Here is a 26,456-nt window from a genome sequence, read left to right as displayed (position 1 = left end):
GACGGGTGTCTAAGTTCACCCAGGTGAAGGAAGTGAGTGTTTCAGGCAGTGGGAACAGCATGTGTATAATCCAGTGATGAGCAAGGTGTATTGGGAAACAGGTAGTTAGGTCATCAGGCCTGCCCCTGAGGGGTGAGCCGTGACAGAAAAGGGTGGAGAGGTTTACTGGGGTCAGATCTCTAAAGCCCTGTGTTTCCCAATGGATTGTGGGCTTTGTACTGTGTCAAAGGTTGTCACTGAGGATTTTTTAAAGCAAGTGAGTGAGGAATAGGTCACTCTGCCTTCCGTGGAGAAAAGGGACAGGGCAGCAGGAATGAGGATGGTTAGTGGGTGAAATTATGGAGAGCAGGCAGGGAAAAGCTACTCAGTCAGTCAGGATGAGTAATGACGAGGTCCTAGCAGCAGCAGCGGCAGCGGAGATGCAGTGAAGCAGACAGATTTGGGAAACAGGATGAGACCTCTGGACGATACCTCGCAAGTATTCTCGCTCAGAAGGGCCTCCTCCTAAGGCAATGCTCTCTGCTACGAGCAACAAGGGAGGGATGCGTTCAAACTAATAAAATAATCTTGCTACTGAGGATCATCTACAGTCATGACTGTAGAATTGTTGTGGTTTAATAATCAGATTTGGGAACTCTACCCTCATTTGCTTAATGATGGTAACAACAAAATGTTAACGGCTGCAATTAAATTTTATTGTTCGCTGGCTCTGTGACAGTTACCCTCCCAAGCATGCTGCATGTATTAACCCACTTATTCTTCATACACCCTCTGACATAGGTCTCTTCTATTTCTGTTTAATACATGAGGCTATTGAGACAGCAGAGAAGTTGAATACCTTGTCCAAGGTCACACAGCTGAGAAGTGAAAAAAAGGGATTTGCCTTGGAAATTTGACTCCAGGACCCTGGGTCCTATCTCTCTGCCTATAATGACAGAAATATGCTCCTTCTCCACAGAAATCAATAGAAGCATTAAACACAGACTTTGTCAATTTGTTCTGAACATTCTGAACAATCATTAAAAAAAAAGTTTTCCATGCCACTCACATCTCCAGAAATGTATTAGGAGAGGTACATGAAGCAAAATCCTGGGTGTGAATGTTTTTGCAGATTCGGGCTCCAAAGAACAAAAAAGCAGAAAAAACAAACAATGGTGTTTTGAAACAATGACTGCTGTTTTCCTTTAGCCATGAGTATTTCAAAACTTGACAAATCCATTCAGCTTTCAAAGCATTCCACATTCCGCGCCCACGAGCAAGTGCCAGGAAGTTGCCAGTTGGAACCAACTCTGAGCTCAGGAATGGTTTTGTACATACGGGATCGGATTTCTTAAATATCCACACTCCACAGACAGATACTTAACATTGTCCTAATTGGTCTGATGAAAACTGCTTAGCAATTTTATCAAGCTATTAATTTAAAAAGAACATTTCAGCAAGACATGCTAGTGAGGCACAAATGCAGAAACAGAAAATGATAGGATATTACTATTTGGAAGACTGAAACTCACCGCCTTAAGGTCTTTGAAATTTTAGAGCTGGGTTCTGCATAAGCTCAATTTTAATGAAGAACTTTCTGGAAGGTTCCTGATTACATAAAGAAAGCAATTCCCTTAATTTGCAGGAACTGATTCTTTTTGGAGAGGATAAAGAAAATAACATTTAATATAGTCATTATATTCATTCCATTTTTGCCCTCGTGCCTGGCATCATGCTCGGCACTGAGACACAAAAACGGAAAAGACACGGATCTTGTTCTATAACCTAGTGGTGGAGACATAGACAAGCAAAGGAACAACATTATAGATGCAACAAAAGAAGAAGAATGTACGAGGAAGTGAGAAGTGAGGAAGTGAGAAGTGAGGAAGTGAGAAGTGAGGTTAGACACATGAACAGAAACTGTGTTGCAGATTTATTTAATTTTGTAAATGATATAGAGACATGGAACTGAAGTGATCCTCAATTTAATCATTAGTTTTAGAAAGACCATGGTGTTATCCACGTGGAGAATGGGCTGTGGGGCGGGAGGAGACATCAAAGGTAGAGTGAATTCCATTCCTCATAAAAATCGTTCCGAAATACTGATACCCCCCTTTCTGTTCTCTAATCCATTTCCTATCCCCCAAACGTACACTATATAGAAATTATCTAATCTTTTAAAAGTGCTATTTAGTTTTCAACTATTTGAGGTTTCCCGAGATACCTGGTATTGGTTTCTAATTTAGTTCCATGCGATCAGTATGCTTTGTATGACTTGAATCCTTTTGTTTATCAAGATGTTTTATGGTTCAGAATATGGTCTATCTTGGAACACGTTCCTTGTGCTCTTGAAAAGAATGCGTAATCTATTGTTGTTGGGTACTGTTGTGTTCTATAAACGTCACTTACATCAAGTTGGTTGATAGTCTTGTTCAAGTCTTCTATTTCCTGATTTTATGTTTTCTTGTTCTATCAAACATTGACAGAGGGGTATTCAAATCTCTATCTATAATGGTAAATTTGTCTATTCTCCTTACAGTTCTATCAGTTTTTGCTTTGTGTCTTTTTGAACATGTGATTAGGTGGACACTGTAATTAGGTGGACACTGAGGTCTATTACATCCTCTTGCTGAACTGAGCCCTGTGTCATTATGAAACTATCTTTATCCCTGGTAATATTCTTTGCTCTGAAATCTACTTTGTCTGATATTAATAATACAGCCACTCCAGCTTTCTTTTGATTAGTATTAGTATGGTGTATCTTTTTCCATCCTTTTACTTTTTAATCTATTTGTCCTTAATTTTTATGATGAGTTCCTTGTTCGCAGCATGTAGTTGGGCGTTGTTTTTTTTTAAATCTAATCTGACAATCTGCTTATTAATTAGGATGTGTTGGATATTTATATTTAAATCCCTTCAAAAGATAATTGACTGTTTAGGCAAAAATAACAGCTTATGATACATGTAGAAGTAAAATGTGAGGCCACAACAGCATAAATGTGAGAAGTGGGAAATGTAAGTATAGTATTACAAGTTTCTTAACTACATATTTATACTTTATGCCAAGTGGTAGTATCACTTGCTATAATCCTAAAGCAATCACTAAAATGAAACAAAGAGTTACAGCTAATGAGCCAACAAAGGAGATAAAATGAAATCATAAAACGTTTTGGTTTCTTCTCTGAAAATCTTAGCAATGCAATAAATCAGTCTTCTTTTAAAGAAACCTTTTAACTCAACTGTTATATCTATAAATTAATTTTCTTCCTGGTGTAAAAATGTCAAATCTTATTTGTTTTCCAGATTAAAGGGTTTAAAAGCCTTCCACTTTCATTTTGGCCACCTGTGTTGGATACCTGGAGATATAACTTTAGTTAAGGTTATATTAATATTATTATAATAGGAATTTTTAAAAAAGAACTTACCCAATTATCTTACATTTGAAATATTTATAAATTTTAAAAATCAAAATACAATCCAGGCAGTAAAGCAGAAAGCCTTTTTAAAACAACATAAGGTTCCAGTGTGGATATGGAAAAAATAATTTTCCTTCTACCTTCTAAATTCTTATGGCTGGACTAGTAATCAAATTAACATGAGACAGATTAACAGGAAAAAATAACCAAATTTATCTTGTATGTACCTACAGGGATTCCATAAGAATATGTTGAGACCCCAGGACATATAAGGCAGTTAAGGCTTATATGTTATTTTGAGCTAAGGAGAAAGGGTGGTGTGGGAGGGAGAGGTTGTGACTTGGGACCTCAAAGGGCAGGAAAACAATTCACACGGGGATGGAAAAGCAAATGTTTGGTAAATAAATGTTTGCTGGAGCATCTTTAACTAACGGACACAGACTTTAATCTAAAGGGCTTTACTAGGTTCCTCCTCATTTAGTTCATATTAAATTATAGTTATCTATGATATCGCCTTTCCTGGAGCCTGCTATCTAAATATTTTTAGGCAGTTAGGGGGAAGGTCAAAGGCTCTTTTTGAGTCTTTTGTTTCTTTAAAATAACCAGCTTATAATAATCAATATCCCAAAAGGCCTATTTTGGGGTGGCAAACTCAGGTCCCCCTCACCAGAATCACACAGAACCTTTAAATGTATTTTCTTTCAAAAGAAAAAAAAATTAAAATAGTTGAGGTTGCATATGACTGTCAACTGAACAGGAAACCAATTAACCTTTCAGTATCATAGCATTGCTTTTCTGAACAAATAACTGTAAGAGACAAGATTTCAAAGATATTTTATTCAAAATTCTCCTTCTAGGAGAAAATATATGTAGCAATGTTTACACATGCTTTAATAACTTATTTCACTGTACAACTTGCATTCTCTGTAACAATACAATAAACCAGTAAAACAAAAATCAGTCAGCACTTAAATAATCTATTATATAAAAAAACATTGAGTAAGGGGTACAAAATGGTGGTGTCTACATTTTTTCATGACTGAGCTACAGAGCATCAGTCATCTGGTTCGGTGTGTGTCTAAGAATCAAGATGCCTACACCTTTCTAGTAGTGATGTGAAAGGCCGTTAGGACCTTTCACGACAGAACATGTTTTTGGTGCAATCTGGTGTATGGGTAAGGGCACAGGGGCTCTTATCACTTTTATCCCTTTCTCATAAATATTTTTCCCTTTTGTGTTACTTCCACAGTTTTGAATTAAAAAAACGTTTTATGCTTATATATACTGCTACTATGTCAACAATGTTCTAGCACAAAATTATGTTAATCAGTTATTTCATAGCTGGCAAAATGGTCTTAACACACTAAGGAAACAAAAGAAATAGACCACTTAGTTCTGCTAAAGTAGCACCTAGCGGCATGTCAGTGACGTTTCTCCTGCTATTTGTCATAGGATGCAGGCAGAGACACGGCAACAACTGCAAAAATATGCACAGAGATATAAATAGAAGACAAGATACTATTCTCTATTCCTGAAAACAGATATTACTAGTTAGTACATTCTCTATTGCATTTAATAATCTCGAAGTTATTAATACAGTGATTGCCAACTCAGGGTAAGACTATACAAGAGGAAAACGATGGAAATGACTGACTATGAAATCTGAACTTCTTCCAAGTAATTATATTTTCCAAGGGAAAAAAAGGCACAAAGGTACATACACATTTTCATTTGGCTCAAAAATAATGAAAATTAATCTTAAAAGTTGATGACTGCTACTAAAACATAAAATCCAATTTGTTATATTTTCTGACAGAGCTTAACAGACAAATAAACAGACAACCACCACCCTGATTGTAGTTTATCATAATCAGGACAACACACACTGCTTGACATTTTTACACAGACTGAATCTGAAGGACTAAGTCTACATACAAAGTAGATCTAATAATTTCAATCAAACATCTGCTTGATCAGTAATTTCTTTCTAAAATTTACCCTTAGGTTCAAGTTAACTTCCTGTCTATGGAACTAAAATGATTTAAATGCTCTAATATTCAGCCGATTACAACATTATTATAGTAATTCCATAAACCAAAAAATACCAAAAGATGAAAAGTCAGCTGGTCTTACATATGTGAAAGCTAACTCAGATTTCACTTTGATACAAGTAAACCATGAATCCTAAGTTACAAAACACAGTAGTCGTGATCAAGCATATACCCTATCATTACATCTTTAAAAGATAGCAACAACATTTATTATCATTGTAAACATGAGTCTGTATCCCAAGACAGCACATCTAGGACAAGATGCATCCATTGTTGACAACATACCTGACATCCCCTTGCAGACTTCTTGTGACAACTGTAGTGTAACTAAGTTTAACTGCCACTGTTGAGTAGGACTGTGGGGTATGACCCAAGGGATTGATGTGTTCCACACCACTGAGCTATTATAGCAGCAATTGGGATTATAACAAAATATACTTAACAAGTTACACATTTAAAAAGTCATTAGGACATCTCGTTCCTGTACACTAGTGTAGAAAGGTCTTCCAAAGATAAAGGAGTGTAGGCCTGGTTTAATTTTCTCAGCTAGAGCCATTATTATGTTAAGATCGCCCTCTGCTGTTAAATCAAGATCTATCTTCAGGTTCCGAAGAGATTTAAAGAGCTTTTTCCCTTTCTGCCTATAAATAATGAAAAAAATGTATGTAATATAGAAAATGTTCAAAGGGAACAAAACAAAAAACAATGCACAAAGGCTTTTCTTCCATGTAATTTTACTTACGTATCATCTTCTATATATTTTATTAGCGTCAAGGCTTTTCTGTGAAGGACGAGTAGAAATTGTGCAAGGAAAGTACTCCTGAGAGATAAACCGGGTTTCAAATGAAAGATCTACAGGAAAATGAAGCATTTTAATAAATATTTTGCTCTCGTTCTACTTATACAGCATATTTCTATCACAGCGTTGACAGCACCTGGCAGATAACACACATTCAAAAATTCCCCTCAATCATTTCCACTGATGTCCCCCAAACAGGCAGGAGTATAGTGGAAATACTGGGTCTGGAAGCAATCTGACAGTTCTATTTTATTTTCCAAATTTTGCATTCTCCCTCAGAATATATACATATTTATTTTATTAGCAGGTGTAGTGGCAGAAGGATGTTATTTCAGCATGAGAAGTATGGAATTAGATGAGTACCAATCATCCTTGAACTTTGAAATATGTGACAGACCACATAGACCTGGATCAAAAATTTCTAGTTATCCTAAGCATCTCATTATTTCAAAGCTACATCTACGACACTGTTTCCTTGCCTTATCCCCAGAATGACATCAAAACAAAGCTGTTATATTAAGAAGTCCCATACAATCTATAATTGCATCAAATGTATAATTAAGCCGATTTTTTCAAAAGAATGATACAATAAAGACGTTATCATTTAAACAGAAGTATATAAGTTTTAAAGACATTTTTGGCTCAATTGAGGCAAATAAAAAACATTTACATACCCTCTCTCCCACCCTAAGAAAGAAAACAGCTTGAGTTGTAGGTTAGTGCTTAGAATTAAACATTTATTATTTGAACTGGGGAACGGTGCATGTTTAATTGTCAATATTCAGGCTACTCATCATTAATAACTCAAAAGAAAAATCATTTAGACTTTAAGAAAGGACAGAGACACTACAAAAAGATAAAGACTTAATTCTATGATGTTATGAGGTGTGATCAAACAATACAGTGAATGTTTAAATTAAAAAATTTATTGCAGTAAAAAACACATTGCCATTAATTACCCTCAAAACACTCCTCCTCGCTTGGAACACACTTATCCCATCATTCTTGCCACTTTCTGAAGCAGTTCTGGAAGTCCTCTTTCGTGAGTATCTTGCATTGTCCTGGCTGCCTCGATGTCCTGAATCATTTTGACTTGGGGAAGAGCCCGAGGTTGCATGGTGCCAGATTTATGAATAAGGTGGATGAGGACACACCGTAATGTTTTTACTTGACAGAAATTGCCACAGAAGCGATGTGTGAATGGAGGGTTGTCATGGTGGAGGATGATTTACAGCTCACTTTATAACACACTTCTCTGCACCGTACGTAGTCACACCTGACTGACTGCACCAAACAAGTTGAAACTTGTCCCACACTGTTACTAAGGTTCGACGCACCACTCCCCGTATTGAAGATCCCTGCCTTTCTGTGGGATGGCTCTCGGCAGCAGTATTCACTGTATTGCTTGATTACAATGGAAAGGCTCCGTGTCACACATCACTTCTGTGGCAGTTTCTGTCAAATAAAAACATTACTGTGTGTCCTCATCCACCTTATTCACCAGATCTGGCACCGAGTGACTTCTGGCTCTTCCCCAAAGTCAAAATCACCATGAAAGGTAAACATTTTGAATTGATTCAGGACATGGAGGCAGCCGCAACAGCACAACTAAAGACACTCACAAAAGAGGACTTCCAAGAACTGCTTCAGAAAGTGGCAAGAATGATGGGATAAATGTGTTCAAAGTGAGGGAGAGTATTTTGAGGGGGATTAATGACAATGTATCTATTACTGAGATAATTTTTTAAAAAAATTTAAACATTGTGTTTTTTGAGCACACTTCATATATAGTACAGGCATTATAGGCTGTATTAAAAAAACACACCGTATCATATCATTCACTCTCACAATTTCTGGTTTAACATTTACCTGATCTAGGAAGGCTTTTACTAGCGTGTCTCTGTGTAAGACATCTTGAAAAACATTCCTATGAAGAAAAGAAAAAAGTCCAAATGCTGAAATGGCTATGTAATGCTACTTTCTATAACCCTACACTCTAGCCAATAAATTAAATTCTTATATATGGGATATTATCTATAAACATATTTATTAAATTAGATGTATGCATTTGAAGATATAAAATATATACTTATTTTAACTCAGGGATACATTTGTATATTACTGGACTTTGTTAGCCACTATGTGATTATTTCTCTCTTAAAGATATGAACAATCTCAAGACTGATATGTAATATATATCAACTTATTCTAGTACCTCCAACATATAAAAAAATGTTGAGAGCCTTAGGCAATTAATAATATAATTACCAATCCCTGCCATCTCAAAAATAAAACAGCAATAAAAATAAACACATACTGCTACCATCAAAAACCAAAACAAAATAAACGGTTAACTTCGTGTACTAATAACTTCTAATAAGCATTTTAAGATGAAAAAAGGTAAAAAGACGAATGCCAAGGCTCATTCAAGTGGAATTAAGGAACACCTCTTGACGACTATCTGCAATGTCACGACCACTGAATTTGCATCAACAAGCCCATCACCTGGCAAGTAATAGGAATGAGCTAGTGTTCTAGGAAAGTGTTACCCACCATGGCGGGAATCACAGAAAGAAGACGTAATGCACATTTGAGAGAATGTTTACCTAATGCACCACAGAGAATGGGATATAGTAGGTGCTTAAAAAAAACCAGATTGCTCCTTTTCCAGGTCTGAACTCCCTTTAATCTTTTCTTCCTCCCCCTCGTTTTCTACTTCCCTAAGGAATTTACTGAAAAGCTATGCTCTACTCAAGTCAGAGGAGGTAATATAATATTTAATAAGGTTAAGTGATTTTTAACTGAAAAGAAAGACTGAAAACAGTAGGGATCATCATATAACTGACAGGAGTGGCAGGAAAAGAGATGTGTGTACAGAGGTAAATAGCAAAGTACCTAAAATTTTGTAGCTTTAGGAGGAAGAAAGAAATATAGAAGGGGAAAAGAAATCAGCATTTCACAATTACTGGCTTCCAACTGGTGGCCAATGTGGACACTGATGGCACCCCTTCTCTGGCTTTGGAGAGAGAATAGGTTATTTAAATCCAATGTTCTGAATATGCCTGTTTCACTGAATGAATGTCTTGGTCATAGTGAATTAGATGAAGCAAAGTGTTAAGAGATATTTGTAGTGACTGATTTTTCATATATTGGCAGTTAAAAGTTAAAATTAAAAATATCTTTAAAAATGTATTGTTTAAAATAAGCTAAAATGAAATATGTCTAAATACGTAAAATTTAACAATATACAATCTAGTTGTTGAAAATATCTTTGGACAATTCTATGTTCAGAAAATTTACTTAGAGCTGGAAAGAAATTTTAAAATTCTTAACATTACTTTGTTATGATCAGCAAAACAATAGCTGGCTGATCACAGTTTGTCAAATCAGTGAAGCAAACATAATGGGCTAAAATGAATAAGAAATGTTAAAGTATATATATATCAGCTCTGAAAAAAAAAAATTAGGTGATTGTAAAGTTCACCAAATTCCCCCAAAATGAGCTCTGAAGCAATCAATCAAGAAAGAGAAAAAAAACACTGAACACTTTAGTAAAGAAGAAAATGCTTAAAGGAACAAATTATTTCAGAGAATTTCTACATGTGTACCAAAATTACCAATACTGTATGTGAAAATTTAGTGATGTGGAATTCCAATTTTAACCAATTCATTTCCTAAACCAATTCCCCTAAAACTTTGTAAGGAACCATCAAGAACACTGGAGAGTGGGGAACAGATGGGCCCTAATAAAGCCATATTTGTGCACCTCACGATGCTGGAGGCCGGGAGCCCTTGGAGATGGTCTTCCTGGTCTGATTCTGGTCAACACCTTCTGTGTGAATCCTGCTGCTCCACACGTCTGCTGCCTCAGCTCAGTTTTCTTACAAATACAGGATGGGGGTGCTTGCTCCCATTTTACTGCTCCCTTATATACTGAAAGCTGTATTATTCTAGCTAACATTTACTGAGCACATTCTATGCGCCAGGCACTTTGAATTCATTAAAGAGAGCCATAATAGGACACTACAATTCTTTTCCTGATTTTGGAATATCATTTAAGTGTTTTCTTGGGGTTTTATAATTCAGATTTATCATCACCTTTTTTTCCCTAATTGTATCTATAATTTTTATCGTCTTAATTTACTGATCAGACTTTATAAGAAATGAATACCACAATATAAAATGCAAAGTAAAATAATGCTCTATTAATATTTTCTGACAGTGTTGTTGTATTTTATATTCACATATCAAGAAAGAAAAGACTCAGAATTACTTCTCTGGTTTACTTAATAAGCTTTTTAGTGATTCTTATACATTAAACTATAAGCAATGTTCAAGCTGGGGCTATCTGTTGGGCCACTATTACCCTTAACACCTAGTACTGTGCGTAGGGGCTCTCTCTCTCTCTCTCTCTCTCTCTCTCTCTCTATATATATATATATATATATATATATAAAACATTTAAATATTTGTTTTTAACAAATAATTAATCTATTTTATAGGAATTATAAGATATTAAGAAAAACACATTTAAGAAAAAAATGCTTGATTAACCAAATATTTCTTCTAGTATAATTCTCCTTTTACATGCAGACCCATTTGCTTTGTTCTTGCTCATAAGAGATGTAATTTCATACTATTGCTCAATGCCAATATCAAAGGGCAGGACGTTACATACAAGTCAGGAGTGAAGCTTTCGTCTGTGTAGATGATAGTATCCTGAGCCATGTCTTCTTCTGAAGTGGCTCTCCAGAATGCTGTCAGCTCTGACCTCATGTATCTACGCTGATTGTAAATATGTTCGTGGCAGGGTGGCATTTGCTTGACGGTGTTAACGTCCACATCTATGTGTGTGGTGGGATAGGGAGCATACATAACTTGCCGGAAGGGTAGCACAAAGCTTCCAGTTGAATCCTGTAATAGTGAAAGGAAGACTTACCGTTTTATATGCCAAATTATATGAATTATTATTTGTTAAATTAAAAAAAGGACGGGCTTGGATTTAGCACATCCATCGCTAGAAATTTCTACTCAGGTATTAATCATGATTGTATGCAAAGTTACAGTGCATCCAAATAACCTAAGCATCCAAAAAGAGAAGTGATTAAATTAAGCTGCTGAAGTTTGTGTTGAAAATCAAAGATATTCACAATATACTGTGAAAAAAGCAGGTTAGAGCATGTAGAGTATAAGCAATTTTTTTGAGGAGGGAGATATGTGAAAAAATACATACTGAAGGAAAAAAGACCAGAAAGATTCATGCCAAATATTAACAGTGGTTATTCACTGGATTATGAGATTACAAGTGACTTTTTTTTCTTCTTGACTACTCATATGCTCTTTTAAGTCTCAATAATATATGTATTTTTATAGTAAGTGAAAAATGTACTTCTTTCTAGGCATAGTCAGTTGGTTTGCCACAAGACAGGATATACTATGTATAAGAAACTGTGCTATGTGTTATGAAGAGAGCAGAAGACAAAGGCTATTTTCAATTGTTCAGTTTTATAATGCTGTGATAATCTTTACAAGTAAATCTTTCTCCATATACAATTGCTTCCTTAGGATAGATTTCCATAGGTAGAAATAGTAGGTTAAGTCTTTAAACATCTGTAAGGCTCCTGATATATAATGTCAAAGCATTTTCTGAAAGGCTTTATATACAATTTATAGTTACATGGAAAATACTTAAATATTTTTTTCATTAAATTATAATTTCAAGTTTTCTCCTATGTATCTGGTAGAGGACACTTTCAGGCATAAAATTACATAATTAAATGAGTGGGTGCCGAGGATGTAAACGTACTAAATTTCTTATTCCTTTCATAGGAAGAAGTTCTAATTTTCAGATTTGTACAATTCAAATCAGAAGAGTTTCCCTTAAGTAGTGGTTTCTATATTTAAATGCTATTATTTTTGAGCACATGGCATGCACATTATTGAAAATGCAAAAGCTGAATATAATTTGTATTTGAAAAAATTTTAATATATTTTTATATATACGCTATGCTCAGACCTGTGTAAAGAAGTCAGCCCCTTGATATATAAACATGAAATGCATTAAATGTTAATGTTCAAAATACACTTCTAAACAGTCTCAAAAACTTGTCACTTGTGACAAGTAGAAACTACACCTTTAGCAGGCCTTGGACAAAGAGCCCTGACTCGTATTTAAATGTTGATTCTGGTTCACATAACCTGGAACATTTTCTTTCTGGCGGAGTCAGAAAAAGGCATAGTGTTCTTACAATCTGTAAAAGAAAACATCTTAGCATTAAAAAATGTAAAAAAAAGAAACCCCCGCCATTGGTTTGCTTATGAAAAAATTAGAACAGAAATTTAAATTGTTTTTGCCAATAAAATATATCTTGAGGAATAAGTATTCCTTAGTCACCCAGAATAGTCCTTGGGCTGTAACAGTTGTTGCTTAAAATAGGGATTCTGTGGTCAATGGTCAAGTAAGTTTGGGAAATGCTGGTAAATTGACTGTATGACATCTCAAAACCTTTGACATTTGAATACATATTGTGACTCTCCAGAGCACATGATATCATATGCAAACTTTCTCAAACTTATTTGACCCTGGAACCCTTATTTCAGTAGGAAACAATGACTTAGTATAATCATTATTGACTGTATCTTCACCCAGCACTAAGTACTTTTCAAACAAGCAAACAATTTGGGACAAGAAAACTAAATACAGTTAAATTAGGCAGAATTGTGGCTTTCGTTTAATAGTTCTGCATGTGAAATCCCATTATAATGAATCAAAGCAAATCAAAATCCTTTAATAGAATGATAATTAATTCTATCAAATTTGATTTAAAATAAGCAAGCCAAATTGGTTGGGGTTTAGAAACCTATGTTTCTAACAGGATTTGATCTATAGATCTGTAAGAGAAAGTAAAAAATAATTCAAGAGGAGCAGAATTTGCCACCTCCAAACATACCTCTTGGGAATAAGGATTATTTTAGGCTGATTATTTTTAAGAAACGGCAGACAGTTTCTAGTCATTCTCAGGAGAAACCCTGAGAATTACCCTTTTGTAACAGCCATTTAAATTTATGAGGGAAATCTCCATTTGTGCAGGTCTGGTTTGTACCAGGAAGAGCAGGATGCTTAAATTTCTAGAAAGTCTTTATCACTGGAGAAGGTGAGTACTTAGACACATAACCATATCCTCATTACTGTGTTTTCCCCGCTTATCTCCCATCAACAGGCTGTCCCCCAGCCCAACCCCCCAACATCTTTTGTGGTTAGCTGAAGATGGTATTTAAGGTGAAGGCTTGGGCCATTTGGGGAGTTACTCAGTTTTCCTGCATGTCTCCCATGAATAGAAGGGGTATACATGTTATTAAACTTGTTTGTTTTCTCCTGTTATTTATTTTATTTATTTGTTTTTTTAAATTGGGGAATAGTGTGCCAGGGCCTATCAGCTCTAAGTTATTGTCCTTCAATCTAGTTGTGGAGGGTGCAGCTCAGCTCAGTCACTGTTTTTTCAATCTTTAGTTGCAGAGGGTGCAGCCCACCATCCCATGTGGGAATAGAACTGGCAACCTTGTTGAGAGCTCACACTCTAACCAACTGAGCCATCCTGCTGCCCCTCTGGAAGCTCAGTGGCAGCTCGTTGTGTTCAATCTAGTTGTGGAGGGCGCAGCTCACTGACCCATGTGGGAATCGAACTGACAACCCTGTTGCTCAGAGCCCACGCTATAACCAACTGAGCCATCTGGCCGCCCTGTTTTTCTTCTTTTAATCTGTCTTATTATAAAGGAGCCTCAGACAAGAACCAAGGGTAGAGGAACATTATTTTTCCTCCCCTATACCATGTAACTATGTTGGAATTCAGACTATATTGAGTTGTTCTACTAAAGCAGTGGTTTATAATCTAGAGCACTGGCAACTTTTTTCTCAAATTAAAAAGATAAAAGGGAAGCGATTAAGCCAGAAGACAATGTGGGATGAGAAAAATGTTTGAAAAACACACAGCCCGTCCCATAGAGCCTTTCTCCCTCTAAGAAGTGACTGGGAAGTCCTCTGTGGAACCTGAAGGCTTTGGGGGACACAGATGGAAAGCTACTTTCTTGGGGCACCAGAAATAATATCACTAGTCACGAGATGCAGCATACTAATAGAGGTAAAAGGATCTCTCATCAATGGTTGTATGGGAAACGTAATTTTGGTAAATTAAGGGTCACGTAAGTATACAGGGTAGCCTAATACAGGAAAAAAGTACAAATATATTTGTCAAGTAAATAATCACTCCTAACATGTTTCCTGTGTAAAACTTCAAAAAAAAAAAAAAAAGGTTTGCTTAAATTTATAGCTATGTATACTTATCTCTTTCTAATTAATGGTCAGTGAAGAAAACTGCAAGATCCCTTAGTTAATTGCCTAATGCTTGGAAAGGTAATTGTTCATTAATTATTCATTAACTCATGTATCAATGAAGGAAGTGGTCACAGACATTACTGAATAAAGTATAATCTCCATCTACCACTTAATAGCAATAGGTCCCTAAAAGGGATAAATTTAGGGGGAAAAGAAAGAATATGAAATCAAAGTGATCAGATAACATTTCTTTGGAATTACTACCCAAACTATATGGCTATCTTCATATTTATTAAAGATAACATCAGAAAGAGGAAGACAAATATTTTTAAAATATCTGATTTTAAAATATTCTCAAAACGATTTATACAATACTGAGACTAGTATTTATACAATACTGAGACTAACAAATGACTTCCTATTCAAACAGTTTACTTTAAACTCATTTTTGCCACATGGTGTCACAGTAATTTGGTCACATTATATTTCCTCCTTATACTATTAGATCATCTTGACTACGACCTAACCTTTAATTATAACCCATGATATGTTAGCAGTATTAAAGTCAGGTTATTTACTGGATTATACAATAAATTACCTTATTTACTTTCTCTGCACTGCTCCCTACCACGACAGAACAGCCACAGGTTTGCAGGTGTGAGCTAATGGCACTGTAAATTGAAGAGATTAAAAACGTTGGCTGTAAAACAATTTCACAAACTAAAATAAATATATAAATAAATAAAGGCAAGTGAGCTTCAAAACTTTGAAAAGCTTTACGTGAGGAACACCAAAGCTACAAGTATAATGCCATCTTATTTCTATAGTATTATACTTTACATTTCCCACATGCCTTTCACAGAGATTCTCTCATTTGAACCCCCTAACAACCCAGTTAGTAAAACAACATTTTATAGTGGAAGAAACTGAGGTGTAGAGAGGTCAAATGATGTTAGGAATGGCTGACACTGAACAGAATCAGGAATGATGCACTTCTGATTCAAGCCATTTAAAGCCTGAAGTTAAACACACTCAAGCCTCTAAGATTCCACCATGAACCTAAAGGAAAAGACTGTGGAACATAAAAGCAAATACTTTATCCTTGCATTCATCATTTTAAAAAATTAAATTTCATAATAATCAGTAATTGCAAAGAAACACTAAAGTAGAAGATGAGATTATACATGTAGAAAAAGCACTTAGCACAGAGACTAACATGGAGGTACTCAATAAATATTGGCTACTATTACTGTCATTTCTCTTAGGAGAAATATAGGTAGAAAATGTTAGCTATTATTATGTGCTTTTATGTGCTCCAGGCAGTGTTTTAAATGTTTAACATGATTTATCTCACTCGACGCTTATAACAATCCCATGAAGTAGATACTATTATCATCCCCATTTTACAGATAGAGGCACAGAGAGTTTAGGTAGCTCACCCAGGTATACTCAGCAGTAACCCAGGGAATCTTATTTTAGAGCCCACACTCTTAAGCACTAAAATCTACTGTAAGACAGAAAGGATGAATATAAATAATTTTTTTTTCTAGGACCAATAACTCAAGTCCATTCACAATGAAACTTAATTTGAAAGGGTTGTTAGTTTCAGCTTTAATGAGAAGTAAAACAAGAAACTGAACCAAATAAGGGAACAAGACTTGTCTGGGCAATGAGTAAACTCAGCTTTTTTAAATATTACAAAGAGTAACATTAAATATATCACAGACATATAATAAATGAAAAAATAACACAAAGCTAAGTTCAAATATGCAATGCTGTCCCTAGAACAATCTGGAGTAGGCATTTTGTTATTTACTTCCTCCCAAATCCTTTCACAGTTGAGCATAAGATTTGTATCTGCTTCACCAGCGAAAAGAAACAAAATTCTTACTTGAGAAGAAAGCCTTCATGACAACTGTCACCAATATCGTCATCATTGAGAATTGTATCAGCTATCTAAAATGCACCAAAAAAAAAAAATTACTCTGGTATAACACAGTGGTGAAATAATACTTTAATACACAAGATTTCTGAAGTCTTGGTCCAATATAACACATTGCCCTCATTTCTGAACATCAAGAATCCCCATAAAACAATATCTGAGCACTACCATAAACTTTCAGAAGAACAAATGCGAAAGCTGGTGAGGCAGGTTAAGCAACAAGTTTTACAAGAACAACCGCCTCTCTGAGCTGTCAAAATCAGGAGACAAATCCTAATGACAAAAATATCAGAAAGCAACAAGAACAGTTCCTAAAGACTTCCCTATACATTCAAAAGGTCCTCAACATATGATTAAGGAAACCAGATTAGTGAATATGAGTAAACTTCCATTAAGGGCCACTGATATATACACTGCTTTGTTACCGAAAGTACTGCATTAAATACTGATTGCTTCTATAAGGTTCAAAATTCTCCTGTTTCTAGGAAATACAAAAGTGGCAAATAAATAAATTTAATGTTATAACTATTACTGACCAAAAAGCCTTTGAATTCAGGATTTTAAGTGTGTTTGTTAAAGTGGCTAATACTTCATATGAATAGCATGTATGACAAAAATGCATAAGAAAATTAGAATATTACTAATATACATAATAGCAATGTAACTCAAAGAAATTTATAAAGAATATCATTGCTCCTATTTAATAAAATAAGTAAGAACTTACATCTATTTCTTCAGGAACACTGTGTGATTTCATAGATGAAAGCAGTTCCATTACAGGAATTACTTCTCCAGTAAGCATTGGAATAATACTCTGACCCTGCTCAAAAAGTAAAATGAGGTAAAGAAAATCACACAATATAGGACAATAAAAAAAAATAAATACTGAAAGCAAAGAATAACGTCCTTAGATAGGAATATTTGATGTCTTATTCAAACATAGCTCCAAACAAATCTACTACTCCAAAATATTTCTAAAGGATTTACATGCTATTTAAAACTAATTTTCATTCTTCTACAAATAATCTTCTTTAGTCAGAAGAGAATAATTGGTTTATCATTTACTGTTACATTTAATAATTAAATCACCACATCAAATTTAGAAAGGATCTCCTTTGAAATGTGAGATATAAAAACCCTTGTTAATTAAAGGTCATCGAAGTATTTTATATTTAAAAATGAGGAAAGCCAAGGGAAAAAGGCTGAAATCCTCAGCAATAGTTCAGTTGTAAAGTCTGAATCAACACTGAACCTCCAATTCATAATAAGGTATAATCCACTCAGATGCAAATCAAAATCATCACATATGTCCATTTTAAGAATCAATAAAACACATTTCCTTTACAGTTCTTTTGAGATACTACTACTACTTCTTACATCTCAAAAATGTAATTTTGAAATCTGTAGCTTCTACAATGACATTGAATAAAAAGCACAGAGAACACCACAAATGTAAAGTGTTTCAGATTCGGGTGATCCCGCATTTATTTACCATGACCACCACTCTCCCAGGGGTTTTGACAACCTTGAATAGAGAATTTAAATGTGATGCTGTCTCTGGAAATTTTATTCTAAGCCATATGCCCTCTTGTATCAAAGTTTTATTATTAAAAAAATTCATTCTGTAGTAACCGCCACAAAATAACCACTCATTGCTTCTGCTCTTTAATTTTTAAATGCTTGTTTACAATAAATTCAGTAATAATAATAATAAATCACATGAGATTTGCAAGAACTCAATTATCAGGCAATTCCTTTTCGGAAAGAGTAATTGTAGGAAAACACCTTCCCTGAGGCTTAGCATATGTATTAATAGTAGTTCCTATGTGTAATATCGGACATTTATCATCATAAGCAAACAGATATCCTCACTGAAACTTAACAAAAAAAATCATACAGGCTGAACACAGAGGCTCTAAAAGAAAATCCCTCAAGTTGCTTTTCCTCCCTGAACTTCTGTAACTTGAACTTCTCAGTAAGAGAATGTTCCCCTCTAAAAACTCCCTTTGTCCCAAGTGTACTTTCCTTCTGACATGGAAGGGGTAGGATAACATCTTCAACAAGAGTGCTTAAGAGAGTCAGATTTAACAGTGGCTAATTTTATAAGTACAGGCTTCTGGTTTGAAAAAAAGTCCCAGTAAAAGCAGATTTTACTGGGTCCTAAATTTCCTTATGTTGAGATAACTCTAACAAATTACTCCATAACTACCGTGTTTCCCTGAAAATAAGACCTAGCCAGACAATCAGCTCTAATGCGTCTTTTGGAGCAAAAATTAATATAAGACCGGTCTTATTTTACTATAAGACTGGGTATAATATAATATAGTATCACAACGCATCGCATTGCATCACAGTTCAACATAACATAACATAATACCTGGGTCTTATATTAATTTTTGCTCCAAAAGACGCATTAGAGCTGATTGTCTGGCTAGGTCTTATTTTTGGTAGCGGTTGGTTAACCATTCCTTGAGACCCTGCTCATTGACTGGCAAACAAACACTGGGCTTCTATGGGTAAAGGGAAACATTTTCCTATAAATCTCAGACCTTTCCCCATTTTTCCTCCTCTGGCCCAGAAAGTTATTTACACAAGTACAGACATAACAATTTTATAACAGAGGTCATTTAAAAAGGGGGGGGGGGGTTGTATGTTCCGTGTTTAATATATCCCTGTAGTTTTACAGATTTTTAGAAAAGTTTTTGTTTACAGCGCCATTCTATCTCAGGTATGCTAAGAAGAAACAGAGAAAAGGCAATCCAGCCATGATGTTTGTACTGGAGTTTCAACAGGAGCCATGAGGGTGACCAGAGGCAACAGGAGAAAAAGCAAAGAATCTTTCTCCATTGGAAAGTCCCCTTCAGAACTTCCCTGCCCTACACGGAAACGGTTTGCACTTCATTTCCACAAGGAAAGCCGTATCTTTGCAATTACTTCTCAAACTCTCGTGCCTGCTCCCCAAGGGTATTCAAAGTCATGGGATAAACATGGCACATTTTCCTAGAGACTTGATATGACTAGAAGCCTGATCAGTATTAAGGTGAGGAATATCACTGGCAAATCATAATACTAAAACAGATATATCATAGAATAAAATGTAAATGTGTTTTAAACATACAACTTCAAAGAAAAATGCTTAGAGCTATGCCTACACTCACAGATACCGTAGGAGATCTCACTTTTCTCCTGTTACAACCACTTCTGTGGAAATGTTTGAGAAGCAACACCTCAAAGAAAATCTCATATACAATTTTTAATCAAGACTATAAACAAGTTATTCAAAATTTACTCTGTGCATACAGAAAAAAAGGTAACAAAATATTATTTGTAGACGTCATTGCTATTAATATTATCCTTTACATTTAACTACTCAGGTCTAAGATATGGACGTTTTTATCCAGTTTATTCCATGTATCTCCATAAAGACTCTGCTCCGTTTCCGGCTCACTCTGTCAAACTAACATGGCTTCAAGGCCTTAACAAAAGTAGCCCTGGGCCTTATACAAACACATGCCGTTGTGCGTGGTGGAGTTTAAGAGTATGCAATCTGCACCTTACCTGATCTTCCATTCTCTCTGTGCCTTCTAAGACTATCTTCTGGACATGTTCTTGTCTTTCCTAAGCAAGGGAAAAATTCACTAAAATAATTTTAAAAAATGTTGCTGTTTTTTAATTTTTTTACAATACAGTTAAGTAGCAGATATGTTCCCGTGTAATTTAGTTCAAAGGAAAAATACTTTCTACTTTAGGGCATAAAAGGGAGGGGGGAAGAAATTAACCAAACAAATCCATGCTCTCCTAGATAATACAAAATAAAATAAAAGTTTTTTTTTTTTTGCAGCTAAAAATAGATAATTTAGCAGAAACCAGTCAATGTAACACCTGTATAGTTTCACACGTAACGATTTGCACTTTTCAAATTAAATAAGATTAAGTTGAGTCTAGGGAATATAGAGCTTCCTGATTTTAAATGATTTTCATATACATGTCAAAAATAAGGAGGCAAGCCTGAAATATGGTAAGAAATTACTCTTTTAAAAGATACTATTTTTCCTTACTCTCTGATAAAAACCTCACAAAGTCAATAATGCTTTAATGGATTTCCATGTTAGCATCAAACCGCAAAGTAGAAAGGAGAATAAAATTTGTACTTCAGATCTGCCAAAAATATATGTAAATATAAATATTACTATGTATTAGCTATAGGATTTAGGGGATAACAATAATTTCCTCCAGTTCAATATGCAAAAGGAATGAAATAAACAGGAATATCATTTATGATATGAAAATGAAATGAATATCTCCTAGAAACCATTTTGTGCAATCTCCTCATTTTACAAATATAGAAACTTGGCAAAGAAGTTAAAGGGACCAAAGGTTCTATGGCCAACTGCTTATGAAATAATTGTTTTGAAATGCTTGTACCCACACACAGTACTAAGTGAAAGGTAGTCATGCAATTCCAAAAGAGAAAAAAAAACTTTTAGAGTCAAAGGATCTCAAGACAAATACAGACTCTAAAACGTATTATGTTCCCTAATTTCTCTAAGCTTTAGCTTTTTATTTGTAATGTGGAGCTATCATCTATCATCCCCTACCTTCCAGGGTTATTATGAATATCATAGACATCAGATTATATCTATCTGTATCTAACAGGGTAGAGGCAAGTAACAGCTACTGTTTGAAGCTAATTGCATATAATTTCTAAAAATTACATTTCAATGTATCAGAAGATACACTTTCAATGGCTAAGTTATCATGATTAATAAACTCAAAAACCACTCACCTTATGCATCCATATCCTTCCTTTCCGGATAATGTGTGTTAATCTATCAACACACACTCTGTGAAGTGGGAGGTAGAAGCTAAGTTCTGTCTGCGGAAGTATAATTGATAGTCCGTATGTGCTCCTATCCCCATTCCAGTTTCCGTCGAAGATTAACGAAACAATAATTACTCCCTTTTCAGACAACACAAAGAACTTCACATCTATAGCCCCACTCTCTGCATTTCGAAGAATTTCTCCATTTAGGGTGTGGTTGGCAAGAAAAGTTATTTCTCCATCGCTGAGAAGTACCTGGTCTGTCTTTGGAGCCCAAATGTGTCTTACTCGAGGACCAAGAATGTTGTCCCAGTAGGCAAAAGTGGCTGCTAATAAAGGGGATTCACCGCTTAAAGCAATCTCTGTCTTGGCAACAGCTGGCGATGGTGGTGGACAGAGAGTCGACATCACTGCATCGCAACTGTCACATTATCCGACGGCTCCAGGGATATCTAAACAAGGGCATACAAAACCAATGGTTACATTCAGCAATTTTAAAGTCATCCATCTAAAACCCAAATGTGGTTTTCTACTCTTGTGTCAAGAAAGATTTGGAAGCATGTATCCTATCAGGATAGAGACATCCAACTAGCATGGCAGGTGCACACTGTCGGCTGATACAATTTTACAATACATAGTAACTTGTCACTTATATTCAGAAATATACTTAGAAATCCAAAGTAATAATGAACTGAAAAAAGGGCCTCTGAACATTCATTTGAATTATAAACTAAAGCTCATAAAATAGATCCTCACTCTTCCCAAATATCCAGTCAATGTGCAATTCTAATATAATTGGGTATTTGGTTCCTAAACTGTATCAACTAGAGGAGTAAATGAGGAAGGGGAGGGCTGTTACAGACACTGATGTTTGCTGTGGGTTGAACTGTCTCCCCCAGAGATATATTCAAGCCCTAACCCACTTGTATCTGTGAATGTGACCTATCAGGAAACAGATGTAATCAATTTAAATTGGGGTCATACTAGATTAGGGTGAGTCCTAATCCAGTGCCTCGTGTCCTTATAAGAGAAAGATTTGGAGACACAGACATGGAGGGAACAGGGCCATGCAAGGATGGAGGCAGAAATTAGAGAGATGCAGCTACAAGCCAAGGAATGCCAAGGACTGCTGGTAGCCCTGATGAGAAAAGCTAAGAAGAGGTGAGGAGGGAGTCTTCCTTCAAGCCTTCAGAGGAGCATGTCCCTGTTAATACCTTATTTCAGACTTCTAGCTTCCAGAACTGTGAGAGAATAAATTTTTGTTGTTTTACATTACGCAGTTTGTGGTACTTTGTTATGGCGGTCTTAGGAAACTAGTAAAACACCTGATGGTAGAAATACCTTAAAAGCTGCTAAAAGGGGGTCGGGGGGAAAGACAAAAAAATTGCAAAAACTCAACTGTATGTAACAATAACAAAACATGAACAAACAATCCTGTTATTCTCAATGAACTCCCTGTGTATCAGGGTATGAAAGCCCATTACTGGTGTTTAAAGTAACACTGAAACACCAAGACAAAGATAAAACATTTACTATGCATTTCAAGAAAGCAGTGTAGCATTTTATCATTAAAAAGAGAGTCCTATGCAAATGGTTAAAATAAAAAAGCTTCAGTTATTTAAAACATGTAGAGAACAACATGACTGGATGGGCTTTGTTCAAGCCTTTCAACTTACAGAGAAAATAGAAGAACGAACTGTGCTGTCCTGTATATCTTGACCTACTTACATACATCACTCTGAGTGTACGTTCTATGTGACATTTGTGTAAAATGAATCATTTTTGCTTAATATTAAAACTGAATATTGTATTCAAAGATTGAAAATGAAAAAAAATGACAATTTCATTTAAACAAGTCTAAACTTGTAGAATCTATTCATCAAAAATGTAAAAGGATAGCAGCTATTACCCGCAGGATGATAAACATATCTTTGCACATGATTGCTTTGGGAGAACACATTTCATCTATAACTAAATTCTTGTCAAAGTAAATCCTTTTACTTAAAGAATTTTATCTACATCTTGTCAAGAGTTCAGAGACTGATGAAAAGCAGGGACTCCTATTTTTAGAGTATGACATGCGCACTTTTATCATGACGTCAATAGGTACCCACAGCTTGGCAAACGCTTTTACAGTAAGTATGTGCAGAAATGGTTTAACAGAAAGACAGGTCTTATGTGTGTAACTTTTATTTCAGAAAGTCATTTAGGGGATGTTTGTTTACTTTTTAATGTGTTACATCATATTATAAGTGGATATAAACTGTATAGCTTGTTTAAAACATCCACTGTTTTAAATACAATTTAAGCAGTGAGTTTACAATGACAGAATACAGGAATGTAGTTTGAATTCAAATTGTAATGATGTTATTGTCACGATTAACAACGGTAAACTGGAGGCCAAGGAAATGAATTAAGTAAGCACACAGCCATAAAATAATACGGTCATATATTTTTCTCTTGTTCTTTCTTTTTGGGTAAAACAGGTGAATGACCATAAAGGCAATATTGCAGCTCAAGCATTTCATCATTCTACTGAATATAAAAAGCATTTCTTAAAACTGAGTTGAGCCCTAGAGCAAAATCTGGTTGGATTATGGGAAAACTTTCACCTGATGGTGAAAATTAAACTATTCTAAATCACTAAAATTACATTCAGTCTTAGTACCATTAGAGAGAAATCAGGACAAGCATCGTGTTGAATTGTTTAGCTTTAAGTCTTGACAAAAGAAGTAACTTGAGAAATGAAATGTCATGGAGAAGTATAATTAGGAGAGTTGTAAAAATGATTTTACTAACAGTTAAAGTCATCATTTGGGTGAAGAAAATCCATATATATAAATGTGACTGAAAAAAAATCAGTTCAAAACTAATAGCCTTTTAAAAAAAATCTGCATATCTTATTTACATGTAGTGTTGGCTTCTCCACAGGGTTATCAAACATTAGCCTTAAGAGTCTTTTGAGGGAAGCCAGGATCCAAATTGGGTGACACAGTGGCCTGCCACTCCTGTAAACAAAGAACAGGATTCATGAGAGGTAACCAATATATTTTCTGAAAATAATCCAACATATGCAGATTATATTAATTATCATCTGTTAAAACTGTTAGCAGAGTGGTGGGTCTGAAGCTTTGCCTTTTCTCAAACCTTTGCTAAAAATCAGCCATCTCTTCTCTGACTGATATTTAGAAAGTGGGTTGGTCCACTGCTGTTGTGAATCAGAATCCAACCATCACAAGGCCCACACTTCTTGTAACCATGCTTTCTGTTTATTTTTCTCCCAGCCCTAAGAGCTGGGTCCTAAATCAGTCCACCTTACGAAACAGAAGCTTCCCAGACCAAGTTTGAGAGTGAACCGCGTGTAACACCAGACAGTTTGCAACACTTTCTAAATTTTCATCAGGCAAGACTCAGAGATGTTCAAGATACCACTATCAGGCCATCTCTCACAGCTTCAAATTTCTCAGATTAGGCAGGCAAACTAACCTACTACTCCTCTGAAACACTTAACATAGAACCCAAGGGCTGGCTTGAAAGATAGGAGTCTTTATAGGTTTTCTACTTCTTTCTCTGTAAGGAAAATTTTGGGCAGCTAACAGCCAAATAGACTATTTTATCAACTTTATAAGGAAAAAAAAATCTTTAGCCCTTATGTAATTGTTTCCTGGAGGTTAGTGCTAGCTTACTGCACAATCTGCAATGTGGTCTATAATTTCTCTTATTTTTGTTATCTATCTATCTATCGATCGATCTATCTCTATCCATCCATCCATCTATCTATAATATATAAAGAGCACAGTTATCATGAGGGAAATCCAACTGATTTCCTTTACTAGAGTGGCAGGGTGCTGGCAGCAGTATTTCAGGTATTCTGACTCCATATTATTAATCTCCCATATATTATATTCTTGCTTCTGTGATGTTCCCATTATATTAAAAGTTTTCCAAAGTCTGTGAAGCAGCGCATCTAACAGTATTATTCAGAGACTTTTGTACAAATTAAAAGTAATACTTGATGTATTGTGTCCCCTTGCGTGTTATCACAGGTGAGGGATGGCACCAGTCTTAACTGGAATTCACCCACTGGCCACAACCGGACTGTTACTTTGCTGGAGCCCAACAATCTCCATTGTTTCGGAAAGGGCCCCCTCTCTTGGGCAAGTGCATGACCTCCCTCTGCCTCCTAAATACAGACGCCTGGAAGAGTTCACCGGGGCCGGGGAGACCCGGGGCGGACATGGCAGACCCGTAATCAGTGCACTTCTTTCTGCAACTGATACCATCAGTCTAGCGATGCCCAAGTCACAGTGGTCACTTCCCTTACGGAAGCCTGTGTAACCGCGGGGCTGTGAAGCAAGGAGGTCATGCCTCACAGAACCGGAGCACACCCCAATCTAGAACTGCGGCCCGAATTTACAAGACATCAGCAACCCTTAGAAACTTCAATTCTGTAACGCGGAGTATGTGCACACCGCCATCCCAACCTGCATCATCTCTGACCCCAACGGGGTCCGGAGCAGCCGCGCGCCGCTCGCCCTCTGGCCTTCCCCGGGGCCAGGCCTCTCGGTGCCCAAAGCTCTTTTCCGTGGAACCCGCGGCACAGCGGGTCCCACGGGTCCCTCCGGCTCTCACGCCGGATCCCCGGTAAACAGCAGGCTCGGGGGCTGCGGGAGAAAAAGCGGCTAAGAAGCTCGAGCCCCATCCCCTGGTCTCGGCGCCACCGCCGCTGAGCCCAGGGCCCGGATGCAGGCAACTCCACTAGTCCGTGGGCTGGGAAACCCAACGCCGGGTTTTGGTCACAGAGGAGAAGGGAAAAGAGAGGACGACGCGAACCCCGGGGAAAACCCCCGCCGCCGCCCCCACGCAGTTCAGTACCAGGACCCCAAACAGCCGCGCATCCGCCGGCTTCCCACTCACCGCGTCGCCACTGCAGGCGCCCCCGCCGCCGCCGCCGCCGCAGGCGCAGGGACCGCAACCGCAGTCCCGCCCCCGCCCGCCTCTGGCCACGCCCCCGAGCCCCCGCCCCCCGCGACTGTCCCGACCCCGAATCCTCTTCACGCGGCAACTGTTTCCCGCCTCGTGTTCTTCTGGGTAAATTTCGTGGAATCTTTCCTC

General features: G+C 36.4%; 1 protein-coding gene and 1 long non-coding RNA gene across 9 annotated transcripts; one reads left to right on the top strand and one right to left on the bottom strand.

Moving 5' to 3' along the window:
• Nucleotides 1-1,736: 1,736 nt before the first annotated feature.
• LOC141571107 (uncharacterized) lies at nucleotides 1,737-19,383 on the top strand. The gene is made up of 3 exons (XR_012495682.1): nucleotides 1,737-2,040; nucleotides 13,336-13,399; nucleotides 19,248-19,383. It is a non-coding gene; the product is annotated as an uncharacterized LOC141571107 (long non-coding RNA).
• On the bottom strand, nucleotides 4,213-26,391 carry C9orf72 (C9orf72-SMCR8 complex subunit). 8 transcript variants are annotated; one of them, XM_074330291.1, is made up of 13 exons: nucleotides 26,217-26,245; nucleotides 25,826-26,005; nucleotides 24,250-24,349; nucleotides 21,306-21,793; nucleotides 20,078-20,137; nucleotides 17,244-17,339; nucleotides 16,469-16,533; nucleotides 15,176-15,248; nucleotides 12,380-12,496; nucleotides 10,924-11,159; nucleotides 8,115-8,172; nucleotides 6,189-6,298; nucleotides 4,213-6,087 (listed from the first exon to the last, which is right to left on the bottom strand). In XM_074330291.1, the coding sequence occupies exons 4-13, from the start codon at nucleotides 21,747-21,749 to the stop codon at nucleotides 5,901-5,903; spliced, it is 1,446 nt and encodes a 481-aa protein (XP_074186392.1). In that variant the 5' UTR covers nucleotides 21,750-21,793; nucleotides 24,250-24,349; nucleotides 25,826-26,005; nucleotides 26,217-26,245; the 3' UTR covers nucleotides 4,213-5,900. The 8 variants fall into 8 exon arrangements, with proteins under 8 accessions (XP_074186392.1, XP_019591837.1, XP_019591839.1 ...); XM_019736278.2 differs by lacking the exons at nucleotides 25,826-26,005; nucleotides 26,217-26,245 and adding an exon at nucleotides 26,259-26,350; XM_019736280.2 differs by lacking the exon at nucleotides 25,826-26,005 and having other exon boundaries at nucleotides 26,217-26,239.
• Nucleotides 26,392-26,456: the final 65 nt, after the last annotated feature.

Source organism: Rhinolophus sinicus, linkage group LG04 (assembly GCF_036562045.2).
Source record: "Rhinolophus sinicus isolate RSC01 linkage group LG04, ASM3656204v1, whole genome shotgun sequence".
NCBI lineage: Eukaryota > Metazoa > Chordata > Mammalia > Chiroptera > Rhinolophidae > Rhinolophus > Rhinolophus sinicus.
This window is presented reverse-complemented; position numbering and strand designations above follow the sequence as displayed.